This window comes from Perca fluviatilis, chromosome 6 (genome assembly GCF_010015445.1).
Source record: "Perca fluviatilis chromosome 6, GENO_Pfluv_1.0, whole genome shotgun sequence".
Taxonomy (NCBI): domain Eukaryota; kingdom Metazoa; phylum Chordata; class Actinopteri; order Perciformes; family Percidae; genus Perca; species Perca fluviatilis.
The window spans coordinates 32,956,834-32,982,857 of NC_053117.1; the positions used below are offsets into that span (position 1 = coordinate 32,956,834).

General features: G+C 39.5%; 1 protein-coding gene across 8 annotated transcripts in view; it reads left to right on the top strand.

Moving 5' to 3' along the window:
- The first annotated feature begins 395 nt into the window (after positions 1–395).
- The window catches only part of wdfy3 (WD repeat and FYVE domain containing 3), a 113,282-nt gene continuing 87,653 nt past the window's right edge, over positions 396–26,024 (top strand). For 7 of the 8 annotated variants that reach the window (XM_039804498.1, XM_039804501.1, XM_039804500.1 and 4 more), the window contains exons 1-4: positions 7,366–7,608; positions 19,912–20,122; positions 22,056–22,179; positions 24,535–24,644. In XM_039804498.1, the coding sequence (XP_039660432.1) occupies positions 7,580–7,608; positions 19,912–20,122; positions 22,056–22,179; positions 24,535–24,644 (474 nt within the window). In that variant the 5' untranslated portion in view covers positions 7,366–7,579. Of the gene's footprint in view, positions 613–7,365; positions 7,609–19,911; positions 20,123–22,055; positions 22,180–24,534; positions 24,645–26,024 lie in introns of those variants that run through there. The other variant, XM_039804502.1, reaches the window with a different exon arrangement.

A 26,024-nucleotide genomic window follows, 5' to 3' on the forward strand; every position in this document is an offset into this window, starting at 1 on the left:
ATTGTATGAGCTTGGGGAGTAAAAAATAATGCTACAAATAAGGGAAAGCCAAAATAAACTGAATAAAAAGGATGTCATAACTTATTATTGTGATTTATCCTGTTAATTCTAATATAAGAGAGAAGGTTAATTCAATTAACATGCCCCTTAAACCCATTTTATCAGCATCAGGTTTATTGCCAAGTTATACAAGCGTTCTCCTAATACATCCATGCACACAAGGAACTTGCCTTGGTGTTCTGGTGCCTAACAACATAAGAAACAAAATCATAGAATAGAAAAATCGACAATAAAAAAATGAAGAAATAGCGTATATGTTCAATATATCCGTTATAGTGTCTTCTTCAATTTAGCCAACAGATGTCAGGTTTGTCTTTCAGATGTGGTCTCAGTTGGGGCTGAGAAGAGGATGCTGTTTGGAGGAAAAATCAGCGCTGGGACGAGCTTGGTTTATTTGGATGTGGAAAGATGGCTACCAGAAGGGACGAAAGGAAGCAGTGACCACTTTCGGAGTAAAGCGTCGTTTGTGACATATGGATATGCAAGGAGTGTTACACGTAACTGAGATATTGGGGGGTTATCAACGACTTTCTAGCCTTTTGCTGCTTACTGGTAAGTGGATTACGGATACGCGAAAGACAGTGGTCTCTGGAGTGGCTAGCTAGCACTGCGCTGCTAGCATGCGAGTTAGCTAACAGACAGGAATGTGCATTTCGGCTCGCGTTAACGGTTAGTTTTCAACCCTAGCAGCGTTAAAGCCAGTGTTAGCATGTCAGCAGTAACGTCCAGAAATACAGTGCGTATGCAGAACTAATAGTGAAACACAAACTATCTTTTTTATTTGCAGTGTATTTATTAAAGGCCAACGTCACCGTTTAGCTTGACAGTTGTCGTTCAGATGCTGCGATGCTAGTCCGATCAGCTGGTCGTTAGCTTACTGACGGTGGTGTTGTAAGCTACATTACAGGTTTGCTCCTGTGTTGTGTTTTCATTTGTGGTGCTTGAAAAAAAATCGAAATAAAACAGTCACTGGAAAACACATGAGACGCAGACCGGTGTAATTAGGGACATAGCTACAGTTTGTGGCGTTGGCTCGATTTATTAACGTTTACTCAACATTATGTTGTGGGCTAAGCAGGGTTGCTGTAACGTTACGACTGGCCAGTAATAGCCAATGTCTGCTGGTATCAAAGTCGCCATGACTGGCATATTTAGTGCGATTACACCGGGCCATGGATTCTACTGTGCGCCTGGTGTGCAATTTAAATCACCTGTGTGTGTGGCCGGTGTATTCCTGATTACATGGCTGTCTGTACAGACACCTAACCACCTAACAGCAGCTCAGTCTGGCTTGCAGACTGGGGCTAAATGTGTACTGTGGTGAAACTGATGTGATCACAAACTTGTGTCATGCCTTGCAGTGTTTACTGTGTCCAATATGTATGTATGTGTGTGTATGTGTGTGTATGTGTGTGTGTGTGTGTGTGTGTGTGTGTGTGTGTGTGTGTGTGTTGAGCTACCAGATAGGCAGAGCTTACACAAGATAGAGATGGTTTTACTGCTGCAGGATTTGTTCTTTGCTAGTAATTTTAGAAGCTGCCCTTTTTTTTTTATTAATTTTTTTTAGACGCTGTTAGTGTCAAAGTAACTGATGTAATGCAAAAATACAGTCCAAAGCACCAAAGGGTCTCTTTTGTGTTACACTTAAATTCATTTGGGGGAATACCTTACATAAATACAAAATAACTTTTAGTGAAATATTGCGTAGCACGTCTTCATTCGTCATTTTTGCATTCCAGCCTATCCAGGCATTAATGATGCCTTTCCCCATGGTGTAATAACTGCTATGAACTCAGTGCATGATGGAACAGAGTCCATATGATTATCTACCCAGAAGACTGTGGACAGACCTAACCAGCCACAGCCAACATTAACCTGCTTTTTAAAACAGCACAATGACTAGACAATCAGCATTATGTGAGAATAAAATACCCTTTTAAAATATTTGTCATGATGAAGTCTAGAATTATTTTTTTTAGAAAATGGGCAATTTCATAAAGTTCAACATAGCTATCAACAGCTACTTTGGCTTTATAATTAAAAACTGTATTTCTAAATTGCAAATGCATTTTCTTAACTCATTAGATGAGCCATACATGTTTGTGGCTACCCATACAATTGTTGCTGAACATAATCAAGCTGTTGCATTGGATGGCTGAAAAAACCCAAGCCACTTTGATGTTTAGATTGTCAGGGATAATGAAGATGTTGTAGTTACTCCATTTCAGTACATTTGTCCATATTAACTAATAATAATTTGGCATTCCAACCCTACCACTTCAAAGAGAAACAGTACCTACGTAGACTGAGAAATAAATGGCAGCAATCACCAAAATGAATGTAGCTACAGACTGTTTACACTATCAACCACTTTTGTCCTAATCTAATATAAAAACCTGATTAGTTAAAGTAGCTGTTGACGTGTGGGCTACAAAATTGTTTCTTTCTGCACACAGGGCCCTGTGTGTTTGTGTTTTGAGCAGGATGCTCTGATTGTATGTATTTTCTGTTAGATGCAGCCCTAACAAAAAATAAATCAAATGTACAAATTAAATAGATTACTCCATGTCACTCACCACCCTTCATGCTTTCAAATAAGCAAAACCGTGAATAGGCCTAATTAATGAATAACCAATAAACTAAATCACATTTATTAGGGGAGGGAATCACCAGAGGCCTCATGATACGATATCATCACAATACTTTTGTCACGATACCATATTATAGCAATTTTAAACATATTGCAATATTCTGCGATGTATTGCAATTTATTACCTTTTTTCCAACTTCAAATTTTGTCCCCAAAAGGGAACTTTGTCAACATCTGTTTTATCTAAAAAAAAAAAGATAAATTTCTCCGTTTGTTCATCTCACTTCAATTGTATTGCTGCAAAATGTCAAGCAGACAAACTGACCAACACATATAATAATAGATCGATACTACGTCTGTGTATCCATACAGTATTGCCATGGAAAATATGGTGATACTATGCTGTATTGATTTTTTTCGGCCCACCCCTAACCTTTATTGGAAAACACATAAGTGTACTTTGATCACCAGTGAAATAAATGTTTCACATTTTCACACACTGTTGTGTTTCGTTGACAAACTTGTCCAAACAGTGCGATCCAGCTCTCCATTCTTCATGTCGTTTACAATGAAAACACTTTTTCATTTGATTGCTCTTCATCAAATTCCCCCAAATGAACATCAAGCCTTAACTCCTTACATACAGTATGACGGTAAAAAACACAATACTGGCATCTGCTAATAGCTGATCTTTGCTGCCAGTTGATGTCATCGCCTGTGCTACTAACAGTGACATATTGGCACATATTTTTACTGTTAGGGGACTCTTAATCTAGACATAAAAATCTCAACTTTACTTTTTTATGCGCAGAGGACTCTGGATATGCGAAAAAAAAAGCAATAATGTGACATGAACATTCTCATGAACAAAATTAGACAAAATGTATACATCTAAATAGTTTGTGAAAGCCAAATATTCAATCCATAAACCTCCAAATCATTACGATATTATTTTTCAAATTTCCACAATATTTTAAGCTAAGAATGGAATACCCATTGGGCATTTTTTCCCACTACAAAAATCAATGGTTGAGTTCCCATTTTGCTGTGATTTACTGAGATTACTCAAAACTTGCTGGTAGTTTGTGAGACGAAGTGAAGTCATTACTGTAGCCTCGGGGCCTTTTCTTTCTTCTGCTTTTCTTTCTTCTGCTTTTCTCCCACTGTGCTTTCAGTGCTAACAGGCATCCAAACTATGAAACTCACCACGTCCGACATTTGTCTGGGTTTACTCTACTGGACTTAAAAAAAAAAAAGACACTAAGTAACAAAATAACTTTTAGAGTAAGATAAGGTTTTACTGTTCGGTGCAGGATACGCAAAAAGTTAAGCAATATAATATTCCCCATTTATTGTAGCCACCATCCAAACGCTGATAAATTATGCCCATGACTTAGGTTTGTGTTTTGTAGCAGAAATGACTGGAACGAGATCCTACCCAGTTCTTATAAACTATTTGGGTATATGTACCAGTGCCTGCTGAATATTGGGGATATTATCAGGTAAACAAAACCAAAAATTCAACCCTGATGACCTTTCATAGCCTCAGACAAGGGACTTCACATTTTTAAAATTATGCTCTAACCTGTCATGTCTCGAGTATGTCAGATAACCAACAGGTCATGTATAGGGCTGCAACTAATGGTTTCTTAATTATCCAATAAGATAGATCTGTCTTTTTTTGAGAAGTCGATTGTATGTGCACTATCGTGATGATCCACTTGCTTGAAGAGGTTCTATCTGAGAAGTTGCAGTAAATGTTGTGGATGATTAGTGGTTGTGGGTGCTACGACAACATTGTGAGTGTTTCACCTGAGGGGCAAATTGGAAATATAAACAACTTTTGGACTACAAATAAACACAGCGGTTCTCACAATACGAGAGACAAATGCTTTAATCAGTAAAGACTTTAATCAGTAAAGACTAATGTACACAGCCAAACCAAGATTACCCACTGAGATTATAGTTTTATTTATGCATTTCCATCTCTGTGAAGCAGCAATGTGTATTCTGTGCTTTGTGAGGTGCTTGTTATTAAGTGCAGCCACATAGCTATAATAACATTGTGTGGCTAATGCAGCACAATGCCAATGCTAATTTCCCCTTCAATGCACCGAGTAAGCTTTCTCAGGCGATGTAAAATGCGCCACATAGAAAGACTCTGCATGATGATTGTGTGTGTGTGTGTGTGTGTGTGTGTGTGTGTGTGTGTGTGGTGTTTATCACTAAAGATTCCATGTCAGACACCAGACTTCAGTTGCAGTTTACCAGTTGTAGTCTTCCTTGAGAAGATCAGCGTGCAGTCATAAACCAGGAGAGAATAAATCTTAATTAGCCTCCAGGGAAATGGCCTGCACGTCATGAAAGCCAGCAGAGCACTGAAATCAGTGTCAAGTACACACAAATATTGCATATGTACTTTGTGTATATATGTACTGAATGTTTGTCATAAACACAAACATACACATACATACAGTATTTCTGTGCTCATCTGCTGCATGAGTTCGATATCGGAGTTAATTCACTCATCCTGATAAACCAAAACCAACAATGAATTGGTCTGAAAATTGTCGCCTGTGTAGCCAAAGGCTGATATGTTATTCCTCCGCGCCATAGAACTACATTGTTGTCCTACTAAACTTTCAACAACACATCAATGAGCCACACCATTGCCCTGAATGTTAGATTCCTTTTAGAAAGGTATGAATTCTACTATATGTGTTTGAACTGGTTATGTCAGAGGATAGATCATATTTATAACCGGAGTAATGGTTTATTTACTGTATGTTGTAATGGTAGTGGTGTTTCACTGGACATATTGAAGGAGAGATATTTTCCCAGCTCTGTTTATTGCTGCAGTTTAATTGGCTGTGATTTTCACAGACTTTGCTCCACCCAGCACAGGATGGCAATAACTGTTGGGACTCCAACGCTTGTGATCACATGTGTGGTTTATGGTTATTAGTGTTAATCGACAAATCTATTTCACTGAATTATTCATGAACATTTTGAATTGGATTGTCCAAATTCCCACATACCGAGTGGAAAAATTGTAATGCATGATTTGTAGCTGTCGAAGTTGGCATAATGAGTGCAGTTTTAGGCAGAGAAGAGCTCAAATCACATCTTAACTGTAAGAGTGATTTTCAAGTTTCTGAGAACCCCCTCAGGCCCTTATAACACAACAGGTCTCCCTGGCTGCAGTTAAGCTTCTGGTACTGCAGATTGTTTCTTTCCAGTGTATATTCAACCTTGCCGCTGGCGGTATGTTGAGTAGGAGATTGTATCGCAGGCTTCATTCAGTGAGGTGGAGGATGTGCTTCCCCCACTGGCTTGATTTCCATATGGCCCAGTGTGCCCCCACTGGAAACCACACTTTCAATGTCTTTGTGAAACAGAAGATTTGGTGGTTCTCAGGATGTTCCACTAGGGTCTTTAGGAGGGGGTTTCTTAACCTTGTTTATGGTTTTTAGTATGGCTGAATAATAAATCAAAATCTTATCAGAATCACAAAATGGCCTGCTGCAATTTTCAAAACGCAAGAGGCGGAGTATTTGTTAAACACCTACACATCATATTCTACAAACGTTAAAAAAATATATTGGTGTTTGGTACAGATCACCGCAAAAATCACACCATAATAATTTTAATGTGTTTCAAAGAAAATGAGAATAATGCTGTAATTGAGATGTCTTGCAATTGAGATACCATTTGCAATATTAGAGGGAATGATCATTCCCATGATATCTCAATTGCAATATCACTCAACATAATCACAATTCGATATTGTTCACTCTAGTTTTTAATTCAAGATGGAGAAACAAAAGAACTGGAGAATCCTCCTGCTGGTATGGCAACATTTTGCTTTCCCCGTGTGTTGTGTAAACAAACGGTGCGGTAAAGCTTGTGGGCTCCGACGGGACTTATTGGTGCATTCAGGTGCACCTCGTTAAACTTTAATAAGCGCAAACTGTTGTTGTAAAGTAGGTTACCCTTCTGTCATCTATTGGGTGAAGAGTGCCTGCTAAGGAAAACAACATTTTTAATAAAAAATGTAATGGAATTGTGACCTTAAAAGTCAAAATGAATAATGGATTTAGAGAATTGTGAAATCCCTTTTTAATTTATAATAAACAATTATATAAATCAGAGAAAACAAGCAAATCCTCACCATTGAGAAGCTGGAACCAAATAATGTTTAATTGATTAATAGAAACAATAAATCCAAATAGTTTCCGATAAATTTTTCTGTCAGTCATGTAATCGATTAGTTGTTTAAGCTATAGTATTTTTTCATCACATAGATCACATAGAAATTATGATGCATTATCAAATGTTACATTTTTTTTTAAGAAAGATACATCAGATATCAGTATGTATTTTCCTGCAAGCTCTTTTGTTCATAAAATGCACACATGTAAGGTTGAGAGACTGCTCTGTGTTTTGTTTTTTTTACCCAAAATAAGGCAAAGTTAATGTGAACTCCTGAGCCTGGATGTAAATAATATCGCGTAAATCCCCATGAAATGAATTATTAATGGTGCTTACTGCTGTGGATTATACATATCCCCCCCCTCCCCCCTTTCTGGTATAAATGGTATGTTCCTCTTGCTGTGACGGCCATCCACTCCACCCTCCCCTCTTCTTCCTCCAAAGCCCTGTACACCCCACCCGGTGTCAGGGGGGGATCAGCTGTGCCAGTCCCGGCAGGCCACACACACACACAGTACGCCGGCTGGCGAACAAAGCCCCTGGCACTGCCAATAAAGACAAACCATGCCTCCGTGCTTAGCCTCTCCTCTTTTCACGCCACTGTGAAGGCCATTCTCGTCGCCTTTCCTTATCAGAAAGACGCCAGTTTTTAGAGGAAGACGTGTCGTCTTGATATAGTGGAATATTTTTTGTCTTTTCTGCTGCTGATGAGTTGAGATGCTGGCCGAGCGCAGAGAGAACAGCAGGTAGGGGAAATCAAGAGTTGGGTGCTGAGCTTGTCTCCTCGGTGACCGGGAGTTTGTTTACTGTTACTGGCGAACCTGACCTTGGTGGATACAGTATAACGTGTTCATTGTTATTATCGAGGTGTAAGCGTTACTTCTCAGCATCTTTGCCAGACTCATTTACATGTATACTTAACATTAAAGCAGTTTGGTAAATGTTTATATGCAGAGTGACGTAGTGCAGTTCGTGTAATAAGCTTCGATTGTCATCATTACAGCCATCGAGCACTGAGGGAGGCAACAGTCGGAGGTACTGTATGTAACAAAATACCCCGATGTCTCTAGAGCCATCGTGCTGGATAAAAAAGAAGCAAGGGCTTGCTATGACTACATTTATCCTTACAACAAGTGTACAGGTCAGAACAGTGTTGAAGTGTTATTCTTTTTTTATACATTTGATAACTTTTGTGTAATGTTTAAGTCTTTTATCTCAGTGTTGCTGCAGTGCCACAGCATAGAACATCTTTAAATATATATAGCACGGTATGTAGTGAAATACATGAGTCACTGATTTTTGGTAAAACATCTACTAACAAGTGGTAATTTATAAACACAATTATTAATTCATGATGTTTAAATTGAATTAAGCATTTAAGTCCGGCTATTTCTTGCTCCTGTATTTCTTTTCAGTTTCTTGGAACTTACATTTTGGATTAATAAACAAACAAGAAGTGAATAGACTCGTGAGAAAAACAAAAGCTGAGGACTATGCGCCTCTGATGGAACAGAAAGAAAAGAAACATTACAAAGACCCTCTTTGGAAATAATTAAGAGAGCAAAATGTGAGAAACAGCCTGGCCCACATAAGACCACATTTTAACACCTTTTCTAGATGTCCAATTGGAAACGAATCATTGTTATTTGAAGGACAGACCTTCAGATTCAGTGAAAAGATTTCAATGGATAGCTCTCCTTATGGTTAAACACTTATACATATGGACCACAAACATTGTTGCTGATATACATACATTTAGAAAGGCAATGTTATGGAAATCTGTAATATTCATGGTTAAGTCTATGTGAAATATCAATATAAATGTTATAGTTGTGATAAAAAAAAAAAGTGATTGAACAGGAGAATTCCTCCGACTGTTTCTAATATTTTATAATTATATCATTTTGTTTTGTAACTATAATTGTTGACAGCTAGCAATTTTGAATGGCACCCCCTTGTCATGGTGATCATTCAATGATATAACACGTTACTGAAACAATATTGGCTAGGCAACATTGCTTTTGGTCTTTCAGTCACAATAGCTGCTGCACAGCAACATTCCCCATTTGTTGTGATAAATGTTTATCTGCCAAAACAGCTTGGAGGAGAGACACCGGTAGAATTCACCAGCATTTGGCTGGTGGCTGGTGGTAATAGCCCATGCTGATCACACCCCAGGCATTGTTTACTCAAGGCATAAATAGATATCCAGTGAGGATGCTGTCAATTCTGGTCCTGTCTGGACTTGTTTGGCATGAGATAATATCCTGCCCCTCTGGTTCTTGTTACACTCGCACAGGTCATGCGTCTGCTGTTGATCAAATACATGCTTCAGTAGTTAGAAGCTGCTCTAGTGTAGATTTAAATCTAAATCTATGATACTGCAAGTACTTTTTTTATTTTTTTTTATTAGTGATGATTTTAAAATATCTTAAGGTGTTAGAAGATATTTTCTACTTCTTCTAGTGGCTTGTCAGTAAATAAAGAGAGGTATATAATGGTAGGTGTCACAATGGCTTGCAGAGGAGACTGTTTATCACCTGTAGTCGAAATGTAGCAGCATTTGGCTGGAGGTTGGTGTGAATTCACCACCCTGCCTACGTAGCCTTTTATTTTCTCTAAATTAGTTTGGTTATATCTAACTCCCAAGTCCTGTCAACCCATTTTCTTTCTTCTCTGGAGCTCCCCCAGCTCCCACCTCCCCCTGTAAACTGTCAGACTGGAGACATTTCTGTGATTACATCACTTTCTCCAGAGGAACAACCACACAAGCCTTTGAAGAGTTTGGCTTTTCCAGGACACTGGCTGTCTTCATCTCCCAGGAGTTAGCGCTAACTCTGTGCGATGTTCATTGAAGCTGGCGTCCGCTTAAAGAGAATGCTTTGAAAAAGACTGGGGGGCCAAAAAAGCAAGCTCAGTTCCCACTGCATAGGAGTTGACATTCCATTGATGCCATTGACTCATTTTCTTTGGTTCAGCCAAGACGAGAGATGTGGTTTGATGCAGTTTTTCCTTTAAACTGCCTTGGTTACGACTATAGCATAGCATGATCAGGGATGAACATTAGACTCTGTCTAGTACTTGTTAAAGGATCATTAGGTTTTAATTGGTAATCACTTTGTATGATGACGGGGCTATGGGTTTGTAATCCTCATCAAAGCTACTATTTTAATTCTCTCCGTTAAGTCACTGCTCCCTGAGGTAGGTCGGGTATGTTGTGAGCTGTCTCAATGCACCGGTTAACTGCTGGACATTCAAATTCACATCAGGGCGGGGAGACGAGTAATGGGCCAGCAAGGTATAAACTTGTTTGCTTATATCAGGATATTAAACATTTGGTGCCACAGACAAAGCTGTTTCAATGCAGTGTTGGAGATAATAGCATCATGTTGATGCTGGGCTAGGAATCTAAATGACTTGTGCTTAAAATTCTCAGTCTTTCTGAACCGTTTCCAGCTTCCTTCAGGTATATCCATTTTCTTTCACAAGGATTGGATTAACAATTTTTGGATTAACAAAGGAAGTCTGTTGCCAAAGGTGTGGGCATCTTGTTTGCACCTGGCGATGTTTCCAGATCTGAAATAAAAAAATTAATCATGCTAATTTAGAGCCACTTGAGATTCAGAACACTTGAAATAAAGCACACCGTAAAATCTACTAGGGCCGTGTATTGGCAAGAATCTGACGATACGATACGTATCACGATACATCCGTCACGATTCAATATGTTGCAATATATTTTGATACTGTGCGTAAGGCGATATATTGGTATTTTATAATTGGTATAATTTAAAAAAAAGAATGATGGTCATAAAAGTCAAAGAAGTTTACTTTAGGTAAACAATTCAGTACATAGAAAATCAGACTGCCAGTTTGGGATTGTGGTTGACAGGTTCTCTGTGAGCTAATTTGTATATGCTAAAGTAGGCCAAAGTTCAGCCATAGCTACATTGTTAGCTTCTAGCAAAAAGTCTTTGGCACTGTTAGGCACTGTTATAGCCAGACGGCCGACCCTTGGCAGAAAAGCCATTCGAAATGATCAGTCGGGTCTCCGAAGTCCAAAAAACTGCCTCTGAACACACTGAGGCGACACCGACTTGAGAAACGTAATACGTCTCCATAGCAGCAGGCGGCGCTACTCTGTATTGTTGCCCAAGAAATGAAAACCGGCAGCTGATTGGACGAACGTGTCACATGGGTTTGTTTTCTCCGGAAATTCAAAGCCAGACTGTCATGGCGGCTCGTTCAGAATACGATCTCATATTGTACTAAAATAGTTCACTGAAACATGTTTCTGAAAACATTTTAAGCGAGAAATAGGCCATGCAGTTGCTGAATCTGTCTTCATTTCAGCTCAACAAAGGTCAGTTTAAAAGATTTTCGTCAGATTTTGAGAGACTCTAGTCACGCTCATTCTGCTCGCCATTTCCGGGTGAGTCCCGACTGCCCTGCCGCCGACTGAACATTAGGGGTTGTACGGTTCACAAAACCCACGGTTCGGTTCGTATCACGGTTTTAGGGTCACGGTTTTCGGTTCTGTACGGTTCTTGTTATTTTTTCTTTTAATCTTTAACACTCCAGAATATACTTCAGCATATAGCTAAAATTAGCATATTAAATGCATGTTGCACAAAACATGCACACAGTGGCAGTTCTATATTGTTTTATTTCATCATAGGTAACCATGAAATCCAAAATGTTCCCACACACCAGACTATAAACGACGCTGGCGCATCCTCCAGCTCTGGGCAGCCTCTCTCCCACTTGACATTTCTGCATGTGACGTGACGTGACCTGCAGCGGCACCCCACTCCACTTGAGGAGCGGTCGGCTCGGTGTCTCTCAAAATCTGACGAAAATCTTTTAAACTAACCTTTGTCGATCTGAAATGAAGACAGATTCAGCAACTGCATGGCCTATTTCTCGCTTAAAATGTTTTCAGAAACACGTTTCGGTGAACTATTTTAGTACAATATGAGATCGTATTCTGAACGAGCCGCCATGACCGTCTGTTTTGAAATTAGGGACCAGCCAGACCCATGTGACGCAATCGTCCAATCAGCTGCCATGGGTTGCGTTTGTCACGCCCATCCCGCTCGTCATTTCCAGTAAGTGTTTTAACATAGGTGTATAAAGTGGCCACTACGGCAGTAAGAGGTTAGTGCACATTAACAGTGTACTGACGAACCGTGCGGTACACACATGCTCCGAACCGAGACTAGCGAACCGAGCGGTACGGGTGTTTTTTCATGAACCGTACCACCCCTACTGAACATGTAAGGTCGGCCAAAATGAACGCCAACAGCCCTCCAAACGGACGACGGCACGGGACACAATGAAAAGATTCGAGTCTCTGACCTCGCCAGACTGTCCAACGGCCGATTTTCGGCCCTGTGTGTCCCGGCCTTTAGGCACTGTTAGGCAAGGACACTAGTGGTGCGTCTCAGCATAGCCATCTAGCGGTAGGGGGTGTAAACACAACATAAACGTGAACCACTGTCTTACATGAATATTTTTGAACGTTTAAAAAAATAAAAAATAATACTTTGATATTTCCTTTTTGAAAATCGAAGAGTATTGCAATAATTTTTAATAATATTTTGCAATACTGAATAAGTATTGCAAAATACTTACTCAAATACTTACTCAATACGATACTCAAGTGTATTGATTTTTTTTCTTTCACCGCTAAAATCTACTAATATGTTTTTATATCCAACACATTTTTATGCAGAACCCCATATAACCTCAACCAGTAAATATCAGTTGACTTGTTTATTGTATAGCTCTATATGACATACAATGTCTCAAAACACTTTTAAGGAGACCAGTAAAACCTTAGCAACTCTGTTATTATCCAGTGGAGTCAAATGAGGACAGATAGTGATTTAATACGCTTTTTGGGTGCATTGTACTTATATTTTCCCATTCATTCCTGAATATACAGTTATACACATCTGAAGTACTGCCTCGCACATATACTTTTTTCAGTGTCAGAACCTTTGTTTTCACACCAGAACGGATATATGAAAGTTACCATCTTATCTGAGACAAGTTTCAAGAAGCAAATCAAAAACAAAATGTATCTTTCAGGTAAAGCTATACTCCTCCCTGAGAAACTAATCAAGTAAAGCTGCACCAAGATAGTAATTTGTGCTCCCAAATTAAACTTCCATGTCCCTTAGTTTCAGTTTTGACTGCATCTACTGTAACAGCCTAGTGTGAAAGGAACATACACACACTCTAAATGATGTGTCCTAGGCCTAGGTTTTATGACCCTCACTGCTTACCAAATAGGTGGAGTGAGTTGTAACTCTGCGTTTGTCTGCAGATCACTGCCTTTCCTTTTGTTGATTTTCCAGCTCAGCCTTATGCTGAGTCGTATGACATGTGTTTGCCCCAGTGTGTGGTCCCGGCCCTGCTGTGCGCCGACTCTACCATTCTCCCAGCTCTCTTGTCTGCTTCAGTGACTCTCTGTTACCTAGGGCCCAGTACAGCAGGTCACAGTCAGCATTGTTCAGAAATAAATTCGGATATGATCTGAGGTAAGGCTACGTTATAGTATAAAAGATAGGTAGGCTATCTCAGCTTGATTACAGCTTCAAGGATTTCCAGTTTATTAAAATTTCTGTTAAAGCCCCAGGTTCGCCGAACCTATTTTGAAGATAAATTGAAGGCCAACAGTGGCATTATTACAAAATATCCTTTTAAAATATCAATTACAGTTCATAGACTGAATTTGTGATTAAATGTTCACCTTCCATACTTATTGTAGTTGTGCATGCACCGTTATCCTGTGTAATAATGGGTTTATTACTGACATTTTAGGTTTGCTTACTTTGAGTTTATCTGGTAGCTAACTTAGCTGAACTGTGTTTACTACCTGTCTGTATTATTTTTGTGATCACAATGGTAATTATCGGAAGAAAATATGTCAAAGTCTATTAAAATAGAATCCAAAGTTTTCTCCCTGGAAGAGGTATTCTTTACTTACTAATTGATAAAACAGTTACCGCACGGCAAAATTACCTTGCTGTGTGATGTAGCCCCACTGCTGGTAATTTCCCGGAAGCTTGATAAGCCTAATATTTAATTTAATAAAAACGTTAAGATTCCTTGTCACGCTAGTGGAGTCTAACTTGTGATTGTGGCATTTCTGGTTGTTTTTATTTCATGGATACAAGCCTAGAGGCAGCAAATTGTTGTATTATTTAAAAAAAAAAAATGTATGCGCGACAAAGACAATGCACTTTATTTTGCATATTAGAAATCAATTTGGCAGTTATTGTGTATACTATACCTCCCCTTAGTGCAGAATTGTCCAGGTTAGAATCAGGAGCTATTTATTTTTTATTTTTAGTGACACCCACTGAGACTCTTGAAACAAATCCATCTAAAGTAGCTACCACCAGTTTCCATCATTCCTGTTTGGTTTTCATTTCATAGTGAAACTTACAGTTTCAAACAATGACTCAGGAACTGGGCCCACTGGGCTGGATATTTTTAAACCAAACACAGACCAGCCACTTCTGCTTTTGGAATCTCAATTTCTCACATCCAGCAAGATTTTCTCCTTGACTAGCAGCTTTTCAACAGACTTCTCTGTGGCTCAGCCTGAGTTTCCATTTTAGCCAACAGCTCAAGACTGGCTTTTCTGCTGATGCTGCTGGAGCTACTACATGTTGATCTCTTCATAACCCAACTGCTGGTGTGTCAGCTCTGCCAAATGTGCAGTAGATCTGTGGCTTTTTCTGTCTCTCTCTGTTTTATTACTACCAATGGTCCATTCATTCGTTTTATTTATGATAAGGACTTTGTCACTTGCCATGGATTATTATGTTATGAGCGAGAAGCTATGGGTAAACACGATATGCGTGTGGACACAGAAAGGGGAAGGATGTTAGCAGTGCAGAGAGCTGAATTGGCTGCTGAGAATAGCTCTTCTCATCAGTGATCAAAATAGTAATGAACCAGTACTTCCAGAAAATTATTCTTAATAAGACACAATCAGGATAAATAATTGGTTCATATTAATGCAAGGGTTACTTCTCACTGATGAGCTTCAATGAGCTTCCAAAGTGTTGAATAGACAGTTAGCCTACTGGGGGAAACTCTTTAGGTCAGCTTATCCTGTATGTGCTGTTAGCACTCTGACCTGACAGTTGTATGGTGGTGTTTGTTGATTATGAGCATTTCTAGTTGCCTTACATTAAAAGTCACAAAACAAAACCGAATAAATATTTTATTGCATGCCGACACATAAACAGCGGTAGCCATTCTAAGCATCTGCCCTGGATGCATCTGTTCATGACCAGTCCCACAGGAATATTGCAGAAAAGTATTTTTTTAACAACTTTTTAGATTCTAACTAAACCATTTAGAGTAAATGTAGTTCAAAGATGTAATATGCAGTAGAGGTGTGAATCTTCACTGATCCCGATTTGATTATGATTATCATGTCAGCGATTCAATTCGATTCGATATCTTGATGCATCACGATGTATCACAATGCGTCAAATACATTTTTCTATTAAAGCCATGTAGGATATTTAATTCATAGCTTTTCAAGCTTCAAAAACAAAACATTCTGCAGTGCTCTAATACTAAATAAATTGGATACATAAAACTACAGCACTGAGCACATGGCACTTCCTGAATGTGCAAAACATAACAGAATATGTAAACAGCAATGTTGTTAGGCCTACATGAAATTGTAAACCGAAATAATCGATTATGAGCCTGCTGATTATCGATGCAGCATCGTCCATGTCCACGATTCGATGCATCGATTATTTGATTAATTTCAACACCTCTAATATGCAGTGCTTCCCTCGAAACAATGTACAGACTACTGCAAAAGTAATCTCTCTCAATCTTCATTTATGACCCGTTTTTTTTACCTTAAATATCTTAAATGTGCCTGCAGCATAATGAAGATTACTGCTGTGTCTTTGACCTTTTTTAAATGTATAATCTTTTTGCTGCAGAGGTGGATTTTATCTCTCCAGAAATTAGAAATTAGTTTACCTTCAATCTTTAGTTTTAGTGAGCATGCAGTAAAATGAGATGGCTTAAATTTACAATTGCTGCATCATCAGGCCTGTCACTGAAACAAAATTTGTCTGTGTGTGTTTGCAGCAGGCAGTGGTATAATTTTGTTGTTTTGGAAGGATATATATTGTAGGGCGTGCTCTAATGCCTTATCTCAGACAGGCAGACCTGGTGGTGAGTAAAAGCTGAATTGTGGAGTATATCGCTGCCAACACAGGCTGTTTTACAAATGTCAAACCCTGAGCCTTTCAGGCCTTGTCTCATTTGATCTCATCATGTGCCTTAAATGTGTCCGAGATTAACCCGACATGTTTGAAAGAAAATTGCATAAGAAAATAACAACAAATTGGCGAAAGAAACCTACAACACTGACGTGACAGAACTAATTATGTAACTCAAAGCATGACTACGACGGTTACAAAGTAAAGCACTAACCAGGTAAAGGGGCTCAATCCCTTGAGAGAACGCATGCTAAAAACGTATGCACACACTCATGGACAGGCACCTTTTGATAAAAGTGTACCAAATGGAATGGAGCGTGAGTTCACACAGAGAACAGCCCAGCTGTGTGGGCAAAATGAGTTACTAAAGCCTTCAGTCTGGAGTAATTTCGTTAGTGCCACAGATGCCAAGTTCTTGTAAATCAGAATAACACTTGGAAGTGTCTTTGTAGTCGTCTGTCTCTGCCATCATGTTTCTTTACACGATCTTGCTGTCTTTTATGACAGTCTTTAAAGGAATGAGAGGGAAGAGTTGAATGTAGATGTGGGTTGTCAAGCTGCCAGTCGTGGCAAAGCAGACCTTGAACAAAAAGGCACTTAGTAAAGGGCAGACCGATGGGAACATCAAATTAACAATCAACATTGCACTGCATTGAAGATAATAGTTATGAAACAGTAGCCAAAGTGTGGTCTACACCAAAACGGAACAGCTGTTGGGCTGTTGTTTGCATGAAGAGAAGAAACGTACAGAGAAAGGAGGAGCATCCTCTGTCACATTTATCAAAATCATCTGCGTTGGGCATGAAGTCAAGTCTACAAACTACTTTAAAACACACCATAGCATCTCCAGCACTTGTGATATCACACAACAGACGGAGAAGCTTGCCAAGAGTGAATTTGCCTGCTCAGAGGGACTCTTACCCTGAGGGTGGATTGTTTGAATCCAGATTCGTTTAGACTTGCCATCAGTGGGTTAGGAGAGGGAATGAAAACAATTTTCTTCAGTCCTCAGTGGCTACTTCTGAGGTGCATTGAGCAAGGACTTCAGAGTGGAGTATGACCCTGCCTACCCATGTTGGAGAACATGTGGTCATACAGGCTGATGTCAGGGAATTTGAGGCATAAATGTGAAGCAGAGTGATGCCTTTTAAAAATAAAATGTAGGAGTATAAAATTCACCTTTTTGGCTTACCTGCCAGAAAACTAAAAATTACCTGTAATGTACATTTGAAGTAATTTTTCATTCAAAAATGTTTAAATATGCGACTTTGCAAAACTTTAGACCTGACTGGTATGGGTAGAGCATTAACACACTATTTATGTTTTTGTTTTGGCTGGCTTTCAGAGTGTACCCTACAGTACATTGGCCCCCTCAGTGGCATGCATAAACTGTGCACTATACAGAAAGTAGTCTGTATCAGAACTGACCTACCACTACTGGTCAAAATCTAATTTTACTAGCCTTTTGGAACCTAGTGGGTCTTCATTTTGAAGTCATTTCTGGTTCATTTTAGTATTTAGTCATTAAATATTCATTTTAGGATTCTGTCATCTTTGTTAGATAGTCAAAATTGATGGGAAAGAGACATTGAATTTTGGCTTTGAATTGAAGGTGTGATACAGTGATTTGTTTTCGCTTTTATTTTTCACATTTTAGTTTAACTTAATTAAATTTGCTATTGTTCAAAGGAAGTCGGGATATGATCTTGTTCATGATCAGACTATAATGGGCCAGTCACATTGTTCAAGCTTTAGTGCGTAACGTTTTGATATTAACAAACTAATGTCTGTTACATTCAAACCATTGTCAAATGAGTTGCTTCAAAGCTAATAAAGCTAAAACTCTCTGTATTTCTCAGTATGGCTATGTTCAGAAGATTGTGGTGTCCAGTGACTTTCCAGAGTGAAGATAATTACCTCTTCTGAAGAGTCCATCATGTTTTTTTTAATGTCCTCCTTGGCTACTAGCAACTGCATGGATGAGGGCGGGGTGCTTGGTCATGGAAGGCTTGTATCATGTAGAAGTGCTGACAGTTGTTGTCATTACTTAGAATTGCTCATGGGGGCGGCAGAAACTACACACTATAGCTTTAAAAAAGTAATTCAAATTGCATCAGAAAACCTGATTGAGTCTTTCGTCACTTTTATTTTTGAAACTAAAGGGCAGATCCTATTTTCTAAAGTGAGACACTCCGCTGGGAAAGGAGGGACTACATGGTAGACTGTCATGTCTCTTAACCGTCCATGGTGCTGGCTGACTTCCTGAGAGGACAGCAACTAAACTGTCAGTGCTTTTTAGCTGCAGTTCACCTCAGCCTAGGTCTATAAGTTGATGGACACGCTAGGGATATAACCTTGGCTGCAATGTTTGTACTGTATATGAAATTCAATTTTTTTTTGGTCAAATGTCTTTTATAATGCAATAGTTTGCAACCCGTGCAATCTGATGCTCAATACATGGTTTCAAAACTAGAACAAGCTTGCAGCTGTTAAATATCCACATTCACAATATGAAAGTCTGTTGGTCAGAGCCAATGTGCTACAATGTGACAAAATGTGTTTAATGGTGATTATGTATGATGGAGAGGTGCTAAGAAGGGAAATCAGAGACGGGGACAAAAAGGTAGAAAGGTTTTTGCATATCTCATTTAGCAAAACAATGTGATTCTTTTTCCTTTCTATAACGTCAAGCGTCCCCAGAAGCTCATACTCTATCATGTGGGAAAAATAAATTATATTTTTTTCTATACTTATTTCTTCCTCAAAAACAACTGTCAGTGTACCCTTGAGCAAGGTACAATGTGTCAGTGTGGTTGTATTTGAGAATGATGAACAGCTTTGTTGCACTGTTCCTGGCTGTTGAGTCTGTTTTTATCAGCAGATGTTTATCTGTGTTGTATGTAGGCTTTGCAGTTCTGTGAAGTCTCCTAGCAACCATTCTTAAAGATAGTCTGGAGAGAATTTGATGTGTGGAATAGTGGCTAAATATATTTCAACCATGCTACAAAGAAAGAGAGATATACAATAAATCCAGTTCAAAGTAAATTCCCTAAAAAACAAACAAAAAAACAACAACAAAGTAACCTGAACTTGGTACATAGTCTGTACTGATCTGTTAACCTGAACATGTCTTTGACTTTATTAGCTGGCCAATGAGGCAGTAAACAACAACCAATGTTTAATTTGTCACAGGTACCGTTTTAAATACTCTGACCTAGTATTGTTTGGAATTTTATATTATGGTGCCATGTACTGATCCCAAGATACACTACGCTTTTCAATCTTAATTTGTGAAAGTGAACTTGTGTCATATATAACAAAATATGGCAAACTTCCGAGTATGTCAGTGTTGCGCGCATAAGCCGCACAAGCACTTGAAAAACAAAAAAAAAACGAGACCACAAATCTGGCCAGGCAATGCCACCGTTCACGAGCCACTTTTTGGTTGTAGCTGGCTGTTTGTAGCTTTTGTGCGATTGACAAGGAGTCAGTGGAGGTTAGCAGAAAAGCTAGCATGTAAGTCATGTAGAATTTTAACATATTAAAGTGACCATTTTAGAGACAAACAGCACAGGAGTTTACAGTTTAATTTGTTTACCAAAAGAAGCCATATTTCTCAAATCTTAAATGTACAATTTAACCTAAATGAAACTCACTGTCTAAAATTTTTAAGACTTTTTAAATAATAAAAAAGAAAGAGGTAGACGACTACGAATATGAATCTGACATTTGACAGATTTGATTCTCATCCTTAAACCTTCTCTCTCCCATTTGCAGGGCTGCTTTTGCCCTTACAAAGCCGCTCAAGATGAACATGGTGAAGAGGATCATGGGGCGGCCGAGGCAGGAGGAGTGCAGCCCCCAGGACAATGCTCTGGGCCTGATGCACCTGCGACGCCTCTTCTCCGAACTGTGCCACCCTCCTCGCCACATGACCCAGAAGGAGCAGGAGGAGAAGCTCTACATGATGCTTCCCGTATTCAACAGGGTAAGTAGCAACGGGAGTGGATGGGTGGGGGTGGGGGTGTGGTGGGGGCTGGAGGCAGTTTAAACACAGCCAGATGAATGTTGACGGTCTCAATTACAATTCTGCTCTACAGGAACTAATATCTATTCTCAGGACTCTTAGTAGACAGTTTGCCGAAAAGCATTCATTTGGGTTTTGTGATGTATGAAGCTGGTAGGCCTGCACGATTCGGGGATAACTATTTTTAGCTTAGAATTGATCTCACGATTCTCTGCCACGATTTGTTTCTCACGAAGTGTAATGTTTATTGCACACATGAACCATGACAAAATAAAACAAATTGGCAGTACCAAACATAGATTTATTTTGGCACCTATAGCACATTGCGCATCACCACAAACCTGTAAACATAGAGGCTTCAATGAATAAAGACAATAAAAAAAACTAAAAAGTATAAAAAGTACATACTGGCCATTTTAGTACAGTAGGCTACCAAAAATAGTGACATATAACACATTGAACTAAATATGGCCCTGATACAGGCTCTATCTGAAATACTTTCAATAAATTAATTGAAGGAGAAAAAAAAAATCATTTAAGTCATTTAAAAATTAAACGGGTGAATCGAGATCAGGATTTTATAACGATTTATCGTGCAGTCCTAGAAGCTGGTGTTAGTTGTTCATGGAAAACATTGATTGTTGTCAGGCTCATGGACTCATGTTACAGACAAGTTGGTGCTCCATCAATTGCCAGTGCTTTGTACACCATAGAGGTAATAGAAACTATGGATGGATTGATATGAACTCAATAAATAAGGTTTCAGCTTGGATCTGTTTGGCATTAAAATCCAGTGGGTAACTGCTCATTTTCATACACATCAGACAAGACGCCTCACAGATTCTGTTTCAACAGCCTGCAGCTAAATCTGATGGAAATGAGCCTGTTGGCGTGTGCCGGTGTGTTGACTTTATGGCTTACGCTTAGCTAAATAGAGCACAGTGAGATAAAAATGCTTTAGTGTGGCTTTGGGTTACATATATTTACTGTATCTAGCATGAAAATGATCAAACTACTGTTCATAGAATCATACTTTACCATAATGATGATTAAAGCTTGAGCTTCTTGATAAAGTAAATTGGACAAATGACTGATTGTGCAAGCATAAAATGGATACGTAACTAAAGGGGTAGGGTATATAAATGGGAAGTCATGCAGGGAAGCTTTAAATAGGAAAAGGAATAGATACATGTATTAAAATATCTGTGTATATCTAACAAAGCAGGGAATGCAGGACTCGGTGAAATGATTCTAATATTTACAGTCTATCTTTTTAGCTGCTACTGCAAACAGCCCTGTTGAGTGTTCTCATCAAACTGGAGAGCCCTACCAAGGGTCTCTTGACTTGTCAGCTAATTACCCAGCGCTGGCTGTGATTCACTCACTGGTGGCATAAATCATGTCAGAATTGAAAAGTAGAGTTCTCCCGGTGCAGCCAGACGCCAGGCTCCAGGCCTACTTTCATGTCGGATTTGCTGGGTAAATAAATACATGATGAGTTGTTGTTGAATGAAGTGAAGTTTATCTTCGACCTGCTCCCCCAGCTGCAGATAGCTCTGTGGTTGTAAAATTAGGACATGGCAGGAAAAAAACCCCAGAGAGATGTATTGTAAACCAGTAAGCCTTGATGATTCCTGTGTGTTACTGCTTGATGTGATTACAGCTGTTATTGTGTTTGAACTGTTGAGCTGCAGGCTTTCACAGCAATTAATATCAGTAAACAGTAAAATGTCTCTATGGCTGATTTGTCCCTCGTTATAAAGGCATAAACGTTTCTTCTTTTTATTGTAGGGTGACCTATAAAAGTATGACTCCGTCTTTTTTACTACCTGAGTTTTTCTTTATTTTTAATTTTTTTTTTTTGATTTAACCAAAGCTGATCTGTCTGCTTTAGGTGTTTGGCAACGCTCCACCCAGCAGCATGACGGAGAAGTTCTCCGACCTGCTGCAGTTCACCACCCAGGTCTCACGGCTCATGGTGACCGAGATCAGACGAAGAGCCTCTAATAAATCCACAGGTGAGCCCTCTGCCACATAGATTTATACCGATAAAAATGTAATAGGAAGCACTAGGAAACATCAATTTATCATTTCTTTGGCATCCGTTGTGGTTATTAACCGGTATTTTAACCGGTTTGCTTCTTGTCACAAAGATGATCCAGTTGTTCCAGTCCCCCCTCTTTGAGTTTGCTTGTTCTCCCTTTGGCTTTACTGATAAATACATAGATTTTGTGATGTGCAGAACATAGAATTTTTTTTTTATAACTGACAAAAATGTCTAATTTTACATTTAAGATGAGCTGTACACACAGTGTGTGTGTGTATATATATATTTATATTTATATATTTATTTATTACAAAAAGGGACCAATGCAATGTGTGTTTAATCTGCCATTAAGGGTTAGTTTTCACTACAGGTGAGCCAGCAGCATCTCCTCAAAGCTATAACTGTAGTGGCAGCTTTGACTGTGGCTTCCCCACAGGAAAGACTTTTTAACATCACGGTCTAAACACACACTCCTCCAGCTGCTCACCAGGTCTCTTTAGATTGAGTCAGTTCTTGAGTCAGGCTTGACTTTTGCCATACTGTGTCATCATCAAAACCAGTGGCTTTGATTAGCTCAAAATCAAATGAAAAAACGGCACCGGACTGAAGCTCATCTTGTAGGTAGGTTATAAAACCAACATTTTCAAATCTAAAGCTGACAGAATGTGTGTGATACAATGCAAAACTACAATCTGTTATCCACTGCTGCCCCCTCCTCCGCGCAGATCAACGTTGTATTAATGTTGTGCGACTCTACACCTGTCAGTGATGAACATTACGACAATTAATATGTGTGCTGGAATCCCAATACCAGTTATATACAGCATAATCATAATCTCATTCTTTTATTAAAGAGGGGAATTTAAATTATCATACAGAATTGCTGTGGCGGACACAGGTTAATGAGGACAGCCGGGCTATTGCTTAGTGCTCACTAGCTAACATTTTCTAGCTAGCTAACATGTTAGGTACCTTATAGTTTGGGCTCCTGTCCCAACCTACCTATAATCTTCATGCTATCACAAGAAATATTAGTGACTCTTAGTAAACCTTGTGGTTCTGAATCATTAGTTAAAGGTCCCATGACATGGTGCTCTTTGGATGCTTTTATATAGACCTTAGTGGTCCCCTAATACTGTATCTGAAGTCTCTTTCTCGAAATTCAGCCTTGGTGCAGAATTACAGCCACTAGAGCCAGTCCCACAGTGAGCTTTCCTTAGGATGTGCCATTTCTGTGTCTGTAGCTATTGAGGAGAAGAGAAGGGGGCAAGGTGGAGGGTGGGGGTGTGGCCTTGACCAACTGCCACTTTGCTCGTTTGAAAGCCATGATATGTCTCTCTCTCTCATGGGTGGGCCAAATTCTCTGGGCGGGCAAAACAGAGGAAGGGGGAGATAATCCCTTGCCTTATGACCTCATAAGGAGAAGATTCCAGATCGGCCCATCTGAGTTTTCATTTTCTCAAAGGCAGAGCAGGATACCCAGGGCTCGGTTTACACCTATCGCCATTTCTAGCCACTGGGGGACCATAGGCAGGCTGGGGGAACACATATTAATGTTAAAAAACCTCATAAAGTGAAATTGTCATGCCATGGGACCTTTAAATGTCTGCATGAAAAAAAGGGTAGAATAGAAACTTAAGAAAAAAGCCAGCTTCACATGTGAGCAGAACTACAAGGAGCTTCAATAAGAGGTTAGATAACTTAGATAGGCTAGCTAGCATATAAATATTAGCAAGCCTTGTTAGGTTGAATAAGAATTATTTAATGGTTTTAGTGTCCACCAGCTACAGGAGCCACGTGTGACATCTGGCTTGCCACCTTCTTTTCCATACTGTTATCTTAAAACATACAGTATAGTCCATTTCACCTGTCCTGTGTGCATAATTGAAGAGTGGAATATTCTTCTCTAATTCATCTGCAAAAGATTTGTTCCTGGGTGCCCGGATAGCTCAGTTGGTAGAGCGGGCGCCCATATATAGAGTGGGCCGGGGTTCCAATCCGACCTACAGCCCTTTGCTGCATGTCATCCGCCCCCTCCCTTTTCATGTCTTCAACTGTCCTGTAAAATAAAGGCCAAAAAATGCCCAAAAAATAATCTCCTCCTTCACTGTGTATAAACAGGTGAATATGTACACGTTTTTATCCGCCTGCAGAAGTGCGTGTTAGATAAGACCCGTCATGTCCACCAAGATGATTTATTTGTTACCTGCGTAACTGATCATTGTTCCTGCAGCCCATTTACCTGCCCCAATGAGCTGTCACTTTCCATCTAGTTAACTGTACGTTAATGTGTGCGTGTGTGTTTATTATGCGTTTGCTTTTCCAGAGGCAGCCAGTCGCGCCATAGTCCAGTTCCTGGAGGTGAACCAGAGTGAGGAGGCGAGTCGTGGCTGGATGCTCCTGACCACCATCAACCTGCTGGCCTCCTCCGGACAGGTTGGTAGAATAACCACCATGCTCATTTGCATCACAATGTTCTTTTCGTGCTCAAGTGCTCCACGTTATAAAATGCGTATGGGTTTCTGTGTGATTGACGTCATGTTTTTCTGTTTGTCGCCTTGTTTTTTTGTGTTTTTAAGGATTGCTCTCATACATGTGAGTGTAGATGTAAGATGAATCGGAGGAAATAAAAGAGGTTTCTCAGCATTCCTTCTCTCTTTGACCCATTTGCATCTCCCCTCTTTGATCTCTCAGCAGAAAATAGATCAGCCTCTGTAAGAAATGAGAAACAGGCTCTTGAGCACAAGTAAATTCCCCACCTGACCCCATCTTATTCCCCCTAGTCATTTGTAAATCTGCTTTACTGCACTGAATGAAGGAGTTGATGCTGCTATATCATGTTGGTTCTCTACTTATAGCCTTTCTACTGCTGCTTCTGTAGGTCACTAGATAGTCATATTTTCAAATTTGCATGCAATGAGAAAATTTGGTCACCATGCGCTAGCCCACGTAATTCAGAATCTTAACATGGCAGCTTCTTGGGCTCCTGGTTTAAAGGTTAGATATTGAGGCCTTGTTTTGCTTTGTGCCCTATGCTCTTGCACTATGGCCAGCAGACATCTTTTGAACTTTTCGGCCTCCATTCCTCTGGAGGTCTCGAGGGGAGCGTTGCTGTCAGCTGGCCGGCTGGCTGCTTTTCCTGCTCCGTTGCACACCAGAAATTCACTGTTGTTGTTGTGGAGTCAAACGCTTCCTCTCTCCTTCTGCAGACTAAAACCCCTTAAATCCACTCTGCTTTTCCTATTTTTGTCAAAACACACACACACACACACACACACACACACACACACACACAAAAAAACCGTATCCATTGTAGAAGTCTTTCGCTATAGGTTTACTCAAGCACTTCTATGTACACATTTATTTAAGGGAACATTTGTGTAAGATGAGGTATAGTACAGTTTGTGTCGATACTAGTTTGTTTCTGCTGCATTGTTTTCAAAACCGTGTTCTCTGCAGTATTAATGCCAAAAAGTTGAAGTGTAAATGCCTCAAGGGGGGGACATTATATTGCCACTGCTTGCTGTGTTTGCAGCTATTTGAAAATACACACATTCAGGCTTTTATGTGTAAAAGCCTGCAGAAAGCAAACCCTCTACTGTCAGGGAATAGAAACCAAGGTTTATTTTTGCTTTAACTCACACTTGTCTGAAGTGGCCTCCCTGTTGCCCACAGCAAACCTCAAACACTTGAGGATATAAATCGCTAGCATGTCACTGAAATGAAGTTTTCTGTTAGAGGCTTGTTCAGTGAGTTTTTTTTTTAATAAATGCATTGTTGTACATTTCTTTTCGCTGAAGGATCCTGTCCGTTGTA